Here is an 18,677-nt window from a genome sequence, read left to right on the forward strand (position 1 = left end):
AACGGAAAAAAAAAAAAAAAAAAAAAAAAAAAAAAAAAAAAATGATAATTTCCTTAAAGTTGGGAAAATTAAATGTATGAAAAAATACAGGAATAAAAGAATTGTATACACATATGCACATGCATGTGCACACACACACACAACTCACACGGAGAAATTTCAAGTGAAACATTAGAGGGAGAATCAGCCTTATATGCAAGCAGAGTAAATAACCCACCTACTCAGTACGATTTCACGAATACAGAAATATCCCACTATACAGAAATTACTTCCCCATCCACAGGCCGAATCCTAATATTCCACTTATAGAACTCCATTATTTTGGTTTAAATGCCTTGCCTCTCTACTAAATTATAAATAACTATGGGCTATAAGTCGTTTTGCAACATATCAGACTCAGGATTCTTTTGAATGGTGAACACCACTCAGATTCTATTGCTAAATGTGTCGTATAATACCATTCTCGAGCACTGCTATAGCATAATGGTGTATCCAAAGTTTAAAAGAGGATACTTATAATTTTTCTCCTGTGACAGAACAGGGCTTAAATTCAATAGGCAACATTGCTAAGAATAAAACAGTTAAAAAGATAGGAAAAATTAAGATCTAGATCCAGGCAATTATTATTACTGGTGTTACACAGATATATCAGCATTTATGAAATAGTTAATACTTTTATTAACACCTTCACTTCTGAGATCATGGAATCTGGGTCAATAACCATCTTCAATGGTTTTGGAGTATCTGTTAGTTTATCCTCGCCTCACATTATGCCCCACAACCCTCTTAGCACTTGATTATATGTGAACTCACTGTTTTCACTCTGCTTCTCGTGTATTTTCTCCCTTCTTTGGGCCCGGAAACTTCTTGAAGGCATAAACTATGCATTTTGCTTTTTTCTTAATCCCCTAATATCAAGGAACATTACAGATTACAAGTTAAAATTGATAACTAGCCTAGATGGCCTCAAGACATCTATTCTAGGTCTATTTATTTATACAAACTTGTTCCCACAATTTCTATCTCCATAATAGCTCAAAACATTTCTTCTGTTCTCAGAAACTCATGATGGATAGTGTAATGAGTATTTTTCAAAGTACTAAGAGTTTTCAGTTAGCTTATTGTTAACAGACTATTTTACTCAATATCAGACATTTTGACAGAATTAACGGGTACTATCAACTGGATTAGTTGTATACTTTGGTACAGCCTAAGTTCCTCCAAATGGTCGTTAGGCTTCTCACTGTGCTCTGGATATCCGTTCTTTTGGGTGTGTTTAAGTCCTCATTAGCTGTGCTAGGGTTTTGCAATATATGCCTTGCAACTTTGGCTCTAGATTTCAAGTTTGGCAATCAGATTGTGTAATAAAACACTCTTATCTTAATGAAAGGGCATTAACTATCTTGAAAGTTCCTCCTTTATCCCCAGAATAATTTTACAAGCACAGTGGTTTTCTCATTAACAGAAAGACCTATATAGCCTTCTTTATCATTTTATGACTATCAGTTATAAATAAAGGAGATAGAAATTTACCTGGGAGTTTCATAAACAAGTGCTGAGCACCCAGGATTCATTTTGAGAAGAATGTCACAAGCCAAATAAGCATTTCTTTTCATCTCATTTCACAGGCCTTCAAGAGGGAATTGAAAACTAAAGAACCTGTAATCATGAGTACTCTTGAGACTGTACGAATATTTCTAACAGAGCAGCCTTTGGAAGGACTAGAGAAACTCTACCAGGAGCCCAGAGGTAATTGAATGTGGAACTATAATAACATTTTGATAGAAGAATCCGTGTTGACAGAGCGGCCCCCATTCTTGCTGCCAGGGTCTAGATAGCTCTCATATTTTCTAGGTTAAATAGAATCAATTCAAATTAAACATAGATGTCAAAAAAGAATAAGGAACACTAAACCACCATGCATAAATCTGTTTGCACATTCATAAATAAACATTGAAAGAGATTAGCGATCAGTTATTGGAACATTTGGAAAGGAAAAAACAAAGGAGTTTATCTGTGAGGAAGAATTCTATTGTTACCAAGACCACAAGCTTATTTTCAACTTAGCCTGACTGAAGTAAATAAGAACTTGCAGTGTGTATCCAAACATTTTTTTTTTCTCAATAGCTTAAATGAATCTTCGATTATCTGATTGATATGAGGTAGAACAGATTCACTCAGGAAAACAGACTTTAGATGTGCTGGACTGTATCAAAATCTATGCCAAAGTGTAAAAGAGCCATTATCAGTAGTTTCACCTCTTGTTAAACTGTACTCTCTTTCTTTCTTCCAGTATAACCTTTTTGACAATTTTTTTTTTAACAAAAATGAATGTGGCCTAAAACTTTGTCATATTGCCAATTTAGAGCTGCCTCCTGAAGAAAGAGCACAGAATGTCACACGGCTGCTACGAAAGCAAGCTGAGGAGGTCAACACTGAGTGGGAAAAATTGAACCTGCACTCTGCTGACTGGCAGAGAAAAATAGATGAGGCCCTCGAAAGACTCCAGGAACTTCAGGAGGCAACGGATGAGCTGGACCTCAAGCTGCGCCAAGCAGAGGTGATCAAGGGATCCTGGCAGCCCGTGGGCGATCTCCTCATTGACTCTCTCCAAGATCACCTCGAAAAAGTCAAGGTACCATCTACTACTTCATTTCAGGGCCCTTTGAGAGACTCAAAAGAGGTTCTAATCTGAACTTGAGTGATGTGTTGTCTTCCCACAAAGTTAAAAATAGGCTCCTTAAACAATAGAAATCAGTCCATCTTTCACATATTCAAAATCTTCTTTCAGGGCCGGCCCGGTGGCGCACTCTCCGCACTGGAGAGTGCGCCGTGTGAGCTTTCCTTCTCACTAAGACTGAAAAAGGGGGCCGACCCCGTGGCTCACTCAGGAGAGTGCGGCGCTGGGAGCGTAGCGGCGCTCCCGCTGTGGGTTTGGATCCTATATAGGGATGGCCGGTGTGACACCAAGCCGAGGGTTGTGATCCCCTTACCGGTCACAACAACAACAACAACAAAAAAGACTGAAAAAGGAACTGAGCACACATAAACCTTACCATATCCTGTGTTTTTTGAATCCTTGGGTCAGTGATTCCCAGATGTTTTGGAGGGAGTGTGTTTGTTGTTTTGCTTTACTCTTTCATGGGAAAAATCATTAAAATAATGTGAATTGTTTTTTGTGACTATAAAGATATATATAGCATGAGGGATTTTGGGGGGGCAATTAAACTGTTCTGCACCTGATTAATGGTGTTGGTTATATGAATCTATGCATGTGTTAAAATTTAATTATAAAACTGTACACCAAAAAAATAATTTTTATTGTATGATATAAAAAATAAAATTTAGGGGCCGGCCCGGTGGCGCACTGCTACAGTGCGCCTCTTGGGAGCGCGACGGCGCTCCCGCCAAGGGTTCGGATCCCATGTGGAGACCGGTTCCCGCTCACTGGCTGAGCGCGGTGCGGGCGCAACACCGAGGGTTGCAATCCCGTTGCTGGTCCCTGGTACGGGCGCGACACCGAGGGTTGCGATCCTGTTACCGGTCAGTAAAAAAAGACAAAAAGGAAAAAAAAAATCTTCTTTCACATGGTATTTTCTCCCAAAGAAGATAGTGATCTAATCATCTGTCTGTTTTCAATGATATGAAATGAAACATTTAAAAGTTAGAGGGCAAAAGCCATTTTGATTTTGCTATTAGGAAATGAATTTAGGTGTCTGTACTAAAGTAGTCTGGTGCGTGTGCACATGTGTGTGTGTGTTACTTAGTATCAGAGTTGGGAAAAGCACAAAACTGAATCAAGAGCCAGGAGTCTAGGTTTTGGCCTCTTGCTGAGTAAACTACATGATGTTTAGTTATGATACTGTAAAATGAGGCCATTAATGCTGCCCTTTCCTTAGAAGGCAATGTATGTAATAGAATTTTCAGTTGCGTTAGCCCACTGCAGACATGAGGAAAAATCATTACATACAGTCGTCCCTCAGCATCCTCAGGGAATTGGTGCCAGGACCTACACGGATACCAAAATCCTTGGATGCTCAAGTCCCTGATATTAAATGGTGTAGTATTTGCATATAACCTATGCACATCCTCCCTGATACTTTAAATCATCTCTAGATTACTTATAATACCAACTACAATGTAAATAGTTGTTATACTGTATTGTTTAGGGAATAATGACATGGAAAAAATTTGTAGAAGTTCAGTACAGAAGCAGTTTCTTTTAATATGTATTTTTGATCTGTGGTTGGTTGAATCCATGGGTGTGGAACCCACAGATATGGAGGGCCAACGGTATTTGGAATACTATTGTCCATGAGACCAAAGATAAATTCCCTTGTGGCATGAAGATGGTAAATATATTTATAATGAAAGAATATACATATTTAGGACTATCATTTTGAAATCACCAACTTGAAACATGTTTTATTTACTCATCTAGCGTCAAAACCACAAAAGGCCTCCTAGATTCAAATTCAAAAGAAGTTAAATTCTCTTGTGCACTCAAAACGTTTGCCAGCATCCTCATTCTAGAAGTTTTCTTCTTGACTTTCATGGCACTGTTCGGTCCACATTCTTCTTCCTTTATTTTCCTAAATTCTTAACCTCTACCCACCCTTCAAAAGTGCCCAAGTTTCTAACTTTAGCCTAATTCTCTTTTTACTGTTTAAACATTCCCAGTTTGAAACAGCATGGATGGTGAGGAATCTAAATCTCTAGTTTGGATCTCTCTTCTGATCTCCTAACCCATAAGGCATTAGAATCACAAATGTGGGCTGGCTGGTTAGCTCAGTTGGTTAGAGCACAGCCTTGTCACACCAAGGTCAAGGGTTCAGGTCCCGGTACTGACTAGCTGCCAAAAAAGTTTAAAAAAAAAAAGAAAACAGAATCACAAATGCAACTATTATTAAACCAAGTTCATGGCTCCTCCTGTTTTTCCATTTCCCTGCTGCTATCCCCTTCTATCTGCCCTTTCTTCTGTTTTTCCTATTTCAGTTCATAAATCATAATCTCATAAGTTTCCCAGGATGGAAACTTTAGTTTCATCTATAAACCTTTCTACATTTTCACTGACTGCGTGTGATTGCTCTTTTTCCCTCAGGATATCTCATGTATATTTTCTCTCATTTTTTCAACCAATGTCCAATTCTAATTCCCAGCATCTTTTACTTAGATGACAGCAGTATACCTCTTTAAATCCATTCCCTGGTCAGTGTGCCTGGCATGTCATAAACACTTCATTTTAAATGTTTGGTGAATGAATGAATGAACAGTTTCTATACTGATATTTCTGCATTATTCAGCCTCTTCCAACTCCAATCCAAACTCCTTGCAGGAGGATGCCTGCCCAGAGAATGAAGTCCAATGAACGAAGAGGGTAGATAGCCCTTTTCTTCTTAGCCCTGGCTTAACTTCTGAACTATAGTTCCCACCCTCCAGGCCATTCAATGCCCTCAGCCCATACCAGTCTTTTTACCCAAATATGCCAATTTTTTTTCTTTATAACTGCCTGCCTTTGAAAATGCTCTTCTTTCTGGATCACTCCACCTTATCTGCCTGGTGAACTCCCACTCAATGCTAAAGGCCCAACCGTAATGTCACCTGTCTCTGTAGTCTTCCCTGAGTGTCTATCATCCCCAACTCCCACCAAGAGGAAGAAATTACTCTCAATTCAGTGCTCTCATAGATCACCAAACATGCTTAAATTGCCACACTTAAATTTTACACATATTGTAGCAACTTGCTTATGTATTGTTTTTCTCCCAGAGAAAGTGAGGAATGATCATGCTGTACATCTTTGAATTCCCAGCTCCTAGTCCAATGCCAGCAACATATAAGGAATCTCATTCAGTATCTTCATTCATTCACTCAACAACTATTTATGAGCCACTATGCAATGTGCTTGACATGTACTTATAAAGGAAACAGATTTGGTCTTTGCTGTCATAAAGCCTACAGTCTAGTGTTGAATTGAATAGCTCTTCATTAAAATAGTAGGCAAAGCTTAACAGATAAAAGATTAAAAATTTTACTCTGTTGCTTCTAAAATCCCTTCAACCCCAATATTTTATGACCCCGTGTCTAACATTTAAAGCAACGGTTAACATTGCTGTCTACTTGAAAATTAAAATAATGTTTTGAAATGTATTACCTTGTATTTGTTCAGCATTAAACATAAGGTCTGGCTGGTTAGCTCAGTTGGTTAGAACGCAGTGTTAAAACACCAAGGTCAAGAGTTCGGATCCCCCCACTGGCCAGCCAACAAAAAAAGAACTAAGTTAATAAATCAATTAAGTTGTTGAATATACAGACTATAGAGCAGACATAAGGGATTTATTTTTAGCCATATCTGTCACACAGGAGCATTTGTAGGGTACTAAGTGTGAACGAAGAATGTACACAGCATGATTTAATAATTAAAAATAACTAAAAGTGGAACAGTTCAAATATCAGATGGCCTTCACCCAACCCTATTTGCAGTATTCCTTTCACTTGCCCTGTCTTAAATGCTCTTGATCTTAAGACAAACTTCATTTTCCAAATCCTAATTGGTAAGACTCTCATTCTGATCCCAATAATAGTAAAACATATACACATTAAATATACCTTTCAAAAAGAGCTTCAATATACCAACACAACTATTTTTCTCAGACATAGATACACTTAAGTTATGGTACTTATCTGAATATTTATGTACTGGTGATAATACATGTGATTGTTTGGGTTTCTAAACCAGTACTGTAAAAGTATTTCTTGCATATTTTAAAATTACAGATTACATGAATTCATATATACTTATTTCCCTTCAGTAGTTCTTCAATTTTGCAGTGGAAATAAAATAAATTGCATCTTATCGACACCGGGCTTGAAACTCTGAAGCTTTGGTGGTGGTAGTTCACAAGGAGTGAATTTTATTAACTGAAACTTATTTCAAAAAAAAGTGGAAGTGTACTTAAAACCACTGTTCCCTTTTTATACTCAGCAATTTAAGCCCTCAGAGACATTACACTGTAGGGAACTCCAAACTGATAGCTCGGCAGCAAGCCAGAAGTACATTTTATATACCTGTATCAGTTCATTTTCAACACCCTGGTGACTCTATCATAATACCCCCTCCCTTCTGATCTTAAGTGTTAAAGACACTGTTATACAAGTGACTATGGAATACGCGTTTCTGTGGGATTTAGCATTATATCATCTCATTAGCAAATGTGGCTTTCAGCTTTGAAAAATGGATAAAACAATGACGACTAAGTCCCTGGACTCCATGAAAATGGTATTATTGCTAGCTAATCATCTTCAAGGTGGCATATATGATAAATCAAGGGAAAGAAGCATAATGTTAATATTGACTATTTAGCTCACTAAGAGAATGAATCTCAGGCTTCCAAATGTAGCTTCCGTAAGAATAACCACTTGAAAAAAATTTAAATTTTAAATGCCTCTTTACTTTTAAAATTTATTATTTATACTGCTTATCAAATATTTTAAGGACAGAATCATGACCACTTTACTGGAAATAATGCCAATGCTTATTTGATATGCAGATATTCTGCTTTCTTTGTGAGGTTGAATAAGGATAACCCTACCTATGAGGATACTTCAAAAATTTCATGGAAAAATGGAATTAAAAGATAATATTAATCCTTCCATGAACTTTTTGAAGTACTCTTGTAGATCTATAAGTGGAATATATAAAGGCTTTAATAAAGTAGAATAACTTTTGAACCTAAAATCTGCATGACATTTTTATTCTTAAGAACAATTCCACTGTGAAAAAGTGTGTGGGTTGTTGTTGCTTTTCAATATTTTGTTTTTGTTCCAATCTACCATGGCTTCACTACACAGAAAGTGGTACATTATTCTTGAGCCAGGAATATTTCACTTCCCTTGGTTTAGCTATTGAATTTAAATACATTTTTTCATACACCATAGTTAAACTGTCCCGGCCTTCCATCCTGGAATATGCAAATTTGTCACATCTCTGTAGTTATGCATTTTGCATTTTTTATCAAACTTTTAACTTAGATTTCTTAGTGCAAAAAGTCAAGGGCAGGGTTTCTATGACTTTTTCTTTCATAATCTTGCAATGAAATATTTTGATTAGAACTTTTGAGCATTCTAATAGAGATTGATTTGAGGATGTGTGCAGTGAACCAGGAACTCCGATAAAGCCACCATGCTATCTTTATTTATTTATGGGCAGCATTCACATCTAAAATTTTAAGAAGAAAACTAGCAAATGCATCTTTTCAGGCCTACCATCTTGAGTCCCGGTGGCTTGGTTTATTTGAAAAATTTGTCAAAGAAATTCTATCTCAGAATTTGACATTGAGAAAAGCAAGTATTTTTCCTCTGGACAGATAATGTGAAATGTAATGTATTAGAATTTCACCTTCACTTTGGCAAGCAGGAAGCTTGCAACCATGTTCATACAACTGTATCATCCTTTACTGTTTTTCTCCTCTTAACTCTGGTTTTAAAGTTTTATTCTTATTAATTTTGTCATTTATATGAGTCAACTTTAAATCCTTTCTTGTATATGAATTGTATAAGGAAAGTTTATAAACCTTTCTTATAGAGTTAGAGGATGCATGGATAGATGGAACTGTCACAAACGGGGCAACGCTAAGAATGATTCAAAATATGTAAGCTCTCCCAACTCTGAACAAAGAAATCATATCTTCATAATGAAGAGGTATACTGGCCATACTAGGAACAGGAAAGTTTACTAATACTTTGTTCATTGTTATGAACTGCAAATGAATTGCTGTATGGAGGCTTTTGTTGTTGCTGCCGTCGTAAAAATGCTATATTTATTAAGTAAGCCTTTGGTCGAAAAGAAAAAACTAACAAACAAAAAAGATGCAATCCTTTGTAAATCTGGGTTAAATATGGAATTAATGCCTGTCATATGGAGTAACCAGGGTTTTATTTAGTTTTCGAAGCATACTATAGTGATGTTTAAAAGCATATAATTTGGCCTTTAATATCTGGGAATATGTCTATAAAAAGGCCTATTAAAATCTCACTATATACAGTACTTTAAAAGTATACTTTTGTTTTCTAATAGAATGATCATTACTGGCTTTAATGGAGCTTAAAAACTAAAGCAGGAATTTTTCATCTTAAAAATCCTGACCAAAATATTTGTTCAATGTAAAATTAATAGTAAGTTAGTGTTGCCAGGAGAGCTTATTACTTAGTTGCCGTGTATTCCCTCTCATTTCCTGCTTTGTTTATAAAGCTAAAAGCAAATTACCTAGGACAGCAATGTCAAATCCCTTTCTTTACCCAAAGCATCTGATTTTAGACAGCGCTGTGTGTGTTTCAAAAGCCCCTACCTCGACTTAGGCAAATAGAACCTTCGTTTACCATGCTATTCCCAACCCGCCTTTGAAACTTCTGAAAAGGCAAAGCGGAGTAATTGTTTCAGACATCTGCTTAGCATACTTTGAAGTGCATATAAGTTCTTTTTCAGTTTCATTTGAACCCCAGCTGTCTTCACCGAAGTCTATAATCAATCTGAATTAAGTTGTCCTACTTCTCCTAATAAGTCTCTTATTAAGTTCTGCATCAGCCTCTTAGGGAGACTTAAAAGCTAATTCATGTAGAATTGCCATTTTCTACTAATTCGTTTGTCAGCTCTCCAAATTCCAACAAAAACAATTGCAAAGACTATTAATTTGGCTCTTCATAAACAACTTATGTAAGTGTGGTACATACATTGGAACTAAGCAAACGATTTAAAACAGTGGGTGGGAGGAAATGAGTTGATGACATTCAACACTCTTTCTTTTTTGACTGTTTCGAGATGCCTTCCACATCCAAAGCATAAAGTCATTTATGTAGTAAAAGAAAGATCCTCTGCTTTTACTTTCATAAATAAGATAATTACTGAGTGAACTTTGCTTAAAGATAGGAAAAGGCTTTAGAATGGTTGAAGAAAGAACGTGTTCTTTTTATTATTGAACTTATTTTAATTTGGACTTCTTTGTGTTCCTTTGATGAACTGTGATAAAAAGAAGGAGCTAGAATTGGTTACCATTGTTATTGCATTAAATTAGACTTGTACAGCTACTCTTCTGGTCATGGGACATTTAGGAGAACATGGATAATCAAAATGTTCAGCTAATGAGTTCATCTGACATTATTCTACTCAAGAAGTGTTTAATTAGATAATAAAATTTCTCCAAAGAATATCAGCCTTCCTCCTATTTCAAAACAACCATGTCAAAAACTGATCCTTTAATATGCCAATCCTGTTTACTGAGGATTTACTCCAGAAGCTTTGTTTGTGTCTGATAATAATTATAAATACTATTCCTCAAAAGTCTTAGGTAATAAAAGACTATTCAAAAAAAACAAGTAATATACTCTCAGTATTAAAGGATCTAATAACTAATTCATTCATCCATATATGATATGGTTAAAACCTATACCCAGAGAAATTTGATCTCATTATACAGTGTGAATATTTAATTTATTTCATAAATAAAATTATACTTGTAGTTGTATTAATGGCATCTTAGTTTTCCTGGGAATATTATTATTTAGCATCACACTGAGGGAGCAAGATTTTTTGTTAGTTTATGTGCATCTGCATATACCACATTAACTGGAAACAGTTCTAAAATGTGAGTTATTTATTTCACTGAAATTCCATATTTCCTTAGAAGCGGAAATGACAGAGCCAATATATGTTTTTAATTCTCCTTTGACTTCTACCAAAATTCTAACAAGTTTAAAGTTCACAATTATGTTGCTCTTCTACCGTAAACAAAACAAGGAATGAATTAATAACAAATAACCCAAGGAGTAGGCTCCTGTTGTCTTCCTGTCATGCTTAGCAATCGCAGTTTTCAAAATGTAACAGTTCACATCGACACCAATATTATGCCTTACACAATCTTACAGTAACTAAGTTAAGCAATGGCATTGAATGATTGTTCTTGGTAAATCAGTTTTCTGGGTATTATGAAAACAGATGTGCTTATGATACTAATTTAACATTCTTGTTTTAATGGAGCCTAAGAAAATAGCTGTTTCATAAGATTTTTTTCATATGAAAATATTTTTAGTTACAATTTACATTTACTATAGGTTTTTCTATTAAAAGCATTTTCCAAAAGCAGGGTTTCTCAAACTTTGATCGTTCTTGTTTTATTTTTTAAATCTCATGTCAGTTTTGTGATCTCTATAATGTATTCATTGTGTTTTAATATGAGATGCTTTTTCTCCAAAATCTTAAATAAATAAATCCTTCAGTGCACTCACCTATGGATATGAAAGTATAATTTGAGAAGCGTGACACAAGTAATTGCCCAATTTGTTCAGGCCACATATTTTTCTATCAACTTTTTTCTTTTATGTACACATACACAGTGTAGATCCTTGCTATTTCAAATTTATCTTTTGCAGTTTCATCTGATCATTGTGACCCAAAAGTTACATGACTTGTAGTTATTTGTAATTTCAAATATGTGTTGTTTGAGGCTTTTGTGCACAGTCACTTAACTAATGACTTAACTGGTGTCAGGTTCTCTGGAAGGAGACCCTAAGCCAGGGGTCTGAGTGCAAGTGATTGGTAGAGGGTCTGCTCTTGAGAAGTCTGTAAGGGAGTTTAGGAAAGCAAAATAGAGGAGAAGAAAGAGCCAAGCAAGTGTGCTATCCCAAATGAAACCTAGCTTTGTATGCTGATCCGTAGGGAGAGAGCATAAACCACACAGCAGAGTTGTCCTTGTATCCCCCAGCCAGTCATCAATTGTGCCAGTGATGTGTTGGTAAATATTTATGAACTAGCTCTGAAGTGAGGTAAACCCTGATTTGCAGCGTTTTTCAGTTTGTGTGGTGTAAATACTCCCACCATTGCTGACTTTCAGCTACCAACATGATGTCACTGAATGCAGACTTGGGAGGAGATGCACACAATTGGCTCCTGGGCTCTGTTCCAGCACATCACTGGCTGTGGCCCTCCTCTTGGAATATGAGTTACCTCCTAAGCCAGGGGCTTGGGTTACTTCCTGGGCTAGGGGGCTTCCATCAGCAGAGGTCACCTCTCTAGAGAACACAGGCAGCTGTGAGACATTAGTAGTCAACAATCACAGCAGTTGGGGGATAGATGCCCTGGCCAAGTACAGTGTCCCCTATAACTAGTCTGTGAACCTAGTAATCCATTCAACCTCCTTATCTCAACATGGCTTTCTCAATGCTGTTGTGTGCTTACACATTCAATAATTCTTTAGAATTGATGAGAATTTTGCTTCTTGATGGAAAATTCACTAACCCCCCCAACCCACCTTCAAGCTACTTATCAGAATTGGTGATGGAAGAAAAGAATTAATGAAGAGATCTAAGAAAGTGATGATTATTAGTAAGAAAATGGCTTTGTAAGTGAATTTGGCTTATGGTTATAAAGTCTGTGTCTGAGGATTCAAGTTATCCAGATATAGTCATTGAGGATGTCAAGAATTTTTTATGGCAATGATTCTGACTGCATGAGAATCACCTGCAATCACCTGGAGGGCTTGTGGACACCCAGATTGGTGAACTCCTTCCCCAGAGTTTCTGATCTAGGAAGTCTGGAGCAGGGCTGAGAATCTGCATTTCTAACCAGTTCCCAGGTGAAGGTGATGCTGCTAGCCGAGGGACACACTTTGAGAACCACAGTTCAATAGTAAAGCTACTGTATGCATATCTACTTAAATACATACTTGTATTTTGTGTGTTGTAATTCTTCAGTTACAAGTAATAAATACATTATTTATTATTTCCTTTATATTTATCAATATCTAAAACAATTAATTTAAGAATGAATACAGGCATGTGGTCTCCTGTTAGAGTGATGTATAGCTTAGGTAGGGAGCATCTTTCACTCAGTAACTTTGAAATGAATAATAGTCTTTTATTTTCTAAATCTCTCCTGTAAAGGAAGGAAAGAAAGAGCACAGTAGTGTCATGGTCTAACAGAGGGAGGGAACATTCCTAGGGCTACAAAGCAGAGTGGAGGGGAGAGGAGGAGGGGGAGGGAGGTTGGAGATAATTGGGTGGGGACAAGGGGTACAAAAGTGTTTTGTGGTAATGGGTATGCTTCCAGTATGAATCTGACCCTCACATCATGGGCACGAGGGGTGACAATTAACTTTATATCCATAAATATATAAATAAAAAATAAATAAATAAACAGATAGATAAATCTCTCCTGTAGAAGACATTCACAGCTATTTATTCCAAATTTCCTGTTGGTATGTTAATGACATCAGTACAATTTTGAGACAGCTTCAGATGACCTACAGCATACCTTGCCTTCCCAATATTAATATCTTAAAATTAAAATATGTGGTCACATAATTTTTCACTTTGTATAAATCACATTTACCAATAACAACAATTAAAGTTAAAATTTTCCACATAATTTTCTGTCAAACATACTGATTATAAGAAAATACTTTACAGAATTTCTGAAATTTAGAACATTCAGAATAGTTGAGACCGTTCAACACTTTTTAAATAAGACCTGCTTGCTAGATATGAATAGCTGATTGCTTCTCCAGGACTTCCTACATTTTATAACTTACCTTGTCAACCTTTTGAGGCTCTGTGTTCAGGGGAAAGGGTACATGTTTGTATGTAGAAATGGAGATGGGTGTGGGGCAAATGTGGGAGAGCAACTGGAAGAAAGTAGGAAAGAGTCTTAACCAAAGACGGTGTAAAATCACTGTATTAAATACCTGTGAAAAAGTTCATGGTTGTGCCATAGGAGGAGTGGTATATGTAATGAAAATTACAGGATAAATATAATAGAAACAAATGTCTTACAGTTAAACAAATAAACAAAAAAACATTAAAACCAAACCTCCCCTTATTCTGGAATCCTGGGGTGGGGGAAGGAAGAATAAAGGAAGTTTTACATTAAAAGTAATCTGATTAATGGTCAAGATAAAATTGAAATAGCTATAGTCAAACCCACTCAAATCAAGTGTGCTTTAAATAATTGAGTTAACTGAATTAGGCAGAGTAAGGGCACATCGATTTTCAATGTTTTTGAAAATTGGTTCACATATCACTGTTATGCTTTTTGTTTGTAAACTTCAATATTTATTAAGTTTTCACAGTGTGTTCAGTACTGAAATGTCAAACTCTTTTTAACCACATTGAGGCTGGAGAATCTAACACTGAGATGGATTTCTGTTTTCTTTTAAAGAATTGACTTTTATGGGGTTTTTTTTTTTTCTTCATATAGTTAAGAGCCTGCCAGTCCTGTTTAAAAACATACTAATTTTTAGAAGTCCTGTTCTCTGGATTCTGCACCATTATAGACTCAGTGGACTCATTTAGAACTTTGACCCTATCAAATACTCAAGTTCTATCAACATCACAACATGGCATAAGTAAGCTAACAAACAGAATGAAGTCAATTTATCAGCAATATATGCCAAAGTGCTATAATTAAATAGAAACGAAAGTGAACAAGGGTCACTGGCAATATATTAGTGTGTTTTTCAGAACCAGTGACAAATTCTTAGTTTCCTTTTATTTAGTTACTTTTCTATTCTTAATACATTGTAACCCACTGTGGAATCTATACATCTCTGTGAACCTAAATCCTATTAGGTCTCATCAAATAATACCCATTCAATTGCCCTGTGGTTTAAGTCTCTCATCTGTCCCAGGCAAGTAAGCTACGTGGAACAGCATTTCACCTGCTTCACCCACTACTTGCCAGTTGGCTGTTGACCTCCACATATTTCTAGCAAGGACAGGGCTAAAGCAAGAGAATGCTTCATTGTTTTCGACCTACACAAACTCAGTGCTAGAATCACCATAAGGGTTATCCCATATTATGGTGATTTTCATGTATCCCATAAAGCCTAAGGTTAAAAGAAACATAGACTAAACAAATGAGCCTGAGTTCTATTGATCCTTTGGCTTACGCAGTGAATAAATTATTGCCTTTGAAACCACCTTGACATTTTGTTATAAAGGTTGAAGGAAGACATTTCTAAGGTTGTCTCCGCGTTAAAATTGCCTGGGGGTTGGGGTTGAATGGGGTATGCAGGAGGGTTCTTAATGAAATCTGACCAATTTTGACTCAAAAAATCTTGAATTCTTAGTGCAAAGATCGTTTTTTAAAGATTTGTAAACGCTTATTTCCACTGACATAGTATCCTTATTTAGATAATCAATACAGCATTACCTCCACAATTTTTTTAACTTCTCAATATACATTGTAGTTGATTTTCATGACCCTTTTACCTGTTCCTCTTTCCCCCCTCCCTCTTCCCCTTTCCCCCTACATCATATCTGTTCACTTGTCTTAACAAGTTCAAGGAATTGTTGTGATTGTTGTGTTAAGGCAATGGACTGCTAATGCATTGTGCTCTCCACAAATCTTTGAGGACACTAAGTCATACTCATATTCTGGAAAATAAAAGAAGTATTACTGTTTAAGTATAATATATTTCTTAGTTGAATACTAACCACTTTTTAAATAGGTAGATTAGAACAATAACTGAATTTTTAAAAAATAACTTGAGTGCACTGATTAGACAGCTTGACACTTAGAAACATTTGTGTAAGTAATAATTTATTCATCATTTGCAGGTACTTAACTGGACATTATTATGCTAGCAGTTGTCGTAACAGACTATAACAGAATGTGAATTTAGATATTACCTTAAGATGTGATCAGAAAAACCAGAATAATATCTTGAAAGTAGAAGTTATCAATTACACAGTGAGAAAAATTAAAAACGTGGGAAACTCTTTGCTTAACTTAAGAAACTAGATCTTTTACACACGTATATATTCACAGAGGTAAAAATAACAACCATTAATATATCTGGAGGGCCAAAATTGCTCAGAGATGAACACATAAGACTTTCAGCCTTAGAATATAATGAAATGAAGATGAACTATTATTTCAAAAATTTGCTAATCTAATTTTTAAACATGCTGTTGCATATATTTTAATGAAGAAAATTCATTTTATGTTTATTTCATTTGACTTTAAGTAATTGAGTATGTTGCTTTTTTGTTCATTTGTAAGGCATAAAGCCATTTTGGAAAGACTTAAAACATTAATTAAATTCAGGAGCTACAATAATCTGAAAGTAAAAGTGGATATTGAAGAGTATTTTGTAATCCTTTTCAGCCCTCTTTCATGTATTATTTTCATCTCAGCTCTTAGAAAATTTGAATTCATCTTTGATTCATTTCTGCTTTAGTATTTTAAAGTTCATAATATATTGAATGGAAAATCAAATCAGCAAAAATCCATTGTTTCAATAGTGAGTGCTTTCTCCATAAAACGAAAATTAAATAAAGGTGTCCAGTATAAAGCAAACTAGGTACAGCATATTTCACAGGTAACTTACAACCCTAGATTCCTCTATTAATCATTATTCATGCATGCAGAGGTAACTTAATTTGTTTTGTTGGGTTTTTGTTTATTTGTTTGTATTTTGGCTGGCTGATACAGGAATCAAACCCTGGACCTTGGTGTTATCAGCGCCACACTGTTTTAAGGGAAAAAGAAAGAATCTCTTTGAAACTGCTGTATACAATACCATACTTTGCCCTGCACTTTTTTGGTCAAAAATGTTGCTCTGTATGCATTTGCTTGAAATTTGTTTCTTTATAAGCCTATATGAAAAACAGTCATTACTTAAATGAAATAATATCCATTAGAATTAAGTTGTACAATCACAAGACTTGGTCTAGTTTGTGTACTGCTATATCTCCAGTGCCTGGAACATTCCCTGGCATATAATAGGTGCTCAATAATATTTTTTGAATAAATGAATAAGTTAACATGCGCACAAACATAGGACAATATGTTTTCTTTTAGATATGAAAGACCCTTAAAAATTATTTTACAAATAATTTGTTCCCATTTGCCACTATCCACTATTTCTGGTCATTGTTACTACTGCCTGTATCTACGAACAATCATCGCCACTTTTTTCTCCTTTCCACAGTGACCACAAGTGTATGCTGATCTACTTGAAATTTTCCAGATGAACTTGTCATGCCCAGAGGAACATGACTTTTCTGTTCCTCTTTGTGGATGACTTCACTCACCTTCTCTAATCAGGGGTTCTCTCCTGACCTGCCTCAGCATCCTTCTTTGCACTTTCCAAACTCCATGACACAACTTTTCATAGTATGAATTACGTTGTTTTTTAATAACCCAGTTAATTGTCTATCTCTGCTAATGACTGTGAGGCTGTTGAGAGTTTCAGTTTCCCAGTGCATAGTAGATATATACCTAACATATATGCATAGTACATACTGGATATAAAATAGGTGTTTTCAATTGAGTAGTAATTAAAATCTCTAATGAAAGAGTTGCCAGGCCAGCGCATTCAAGATTCACCACAATCATGCTCCAAGAAAACACCCAGGATTCATCTTTCACAACTGCTCTTTACTCATGCTTCAACTTATTAAAGACTGTTTGCTCTTCCTCAAACACACATTAAGCTTTCCTACTTCTTGCCCTCTGTTCAAGCTCTGAAGACGTATCTTTCCTCCCTCCACCATGTTTCCTCTTCCTTTATCAGTTTCAATGTCTAGTTCAGGAAGACCTTACAAGGCTACATGATAGAGGAGTGAGAAAAAACAGGTTTCCCCTGGGGCGATATGAGAAGTAGGCTTCAAATAGGCAGCTATCCAAGAAAGGATCTTAGTCTAAAGCTCTCTCATGGATAAATTTATTACCCATTGTTTTGCAGAGTCTTCCTGAAGTAACCTGAATAGGACCTTGTGGGACTTTGTATTTCCAGTGTTGTCTGACATGATGCTTAACTGTTTGTAGGTGGAGTAAAGAAAGAAGAAATAGACCTGACCTTCTCATTCATCTGTGTAACAAACAGGCCTAAAGGTGTTCATGTTCCTATCTCCTTTCTACACATGAGGAAATACGTAGAAAATATTTGTAAATGAACTTTGTTATATTCTATACTCTGGGTTTTTTTTGGCAACTGGCCAGTATGGGGATCTGAACCCTTGACCTTGGTGTTATAACACTGTGCTCTAACCAACTGAGATAACTGGCCAGCCCTGTTATATTCTAATATTTGATGATCTCTTGGCTCATATCATTATTTAAGTAACCTTTCTTTAGTGGAAAACTCCGAAAATGAAAGAGAGGAGAGAGACACAGAGAGAGAAGAAAGAGAAAGAGAGAGAGATTATCCATAATCCCAACACCAGCATCTATAATCTCAATCCCTGCAAGGGCCTCTTTTGGGCAAAGTAGGAAAAGGTACCACTGTCTTTGTAGAGATCCACAGTCCTGTGCCATGGTTCACCAATTCAATAGTAGAGCCCAAGTTGGATTTCACTATACAACTTTACATGGTGACCTTGGTATGTAGTCTTCTAGTCTTTTCATATGTAAATATTTTAAGGCTTTTATTCAGTCTTGTTAAAATGTCCTCTAGAAAGTACACCAAGTCACATCACCACCAGCCAAACATATTTGCCTTAAATCAGTTACTCCCCCTTTTTTCCCCACTTGATTCATTTTTATGAAAAATCCCTGGTTGAATACCAAAAACTGAAATGTTATATTCTTGCTCAGAAGGTTACAGATGCGGGCCGGCCCGGTGGCGCACTGGATAGTGCGCCGCTTGGGAAGCGCGGCGGCGCTCCCGTCCGAGGGTTCGGATCCC

General features: G+C 36.1%; 1 protein-coding gene across 3 annotated transcripts in view; it reads left to right on the forward strand.

Annotated features, from left to right (window-relative positions):
- Positions 1-18,677, forward strand: part of DMD (dystrophin) — a 734,955-nt gene that overhangs the window by 391,246 nt on the left and 325,032 nt on the right. For all 3 annotated transcript variants that reach the window (XM_008577619.1, XM_008577628.1, XM_008577636.1), the window contains 2 exons: positions 1,629-1,749; positions 2,367-2,635. In XM_008577619.1, coding sequence (XP_008575841.1) covers positions 1,629-1,749; positions 2,367-2,635 — 390 coding nt within the window. The remainder of the gene's footprint in view (positions 1-1,628; positions 1,750-2,366; positions 2,636-18,677) is intronic.

The sequence above is a fragment of the Galeopterus variegatus genome, unplaced genomic scaffold, assembly GCF_000696425.1.
Source record: "Galeopterus variegatus unplaced genomic scaffold, G_variegatus-3.0.2 Scaffold69, whole genome shotgun sequence".
NCBI lineage: Eukaryota > Metazoa > Chordata > Mammalia > Dermoptera > Cynocephalidae > Galeopterus > Galeopterus variegatus.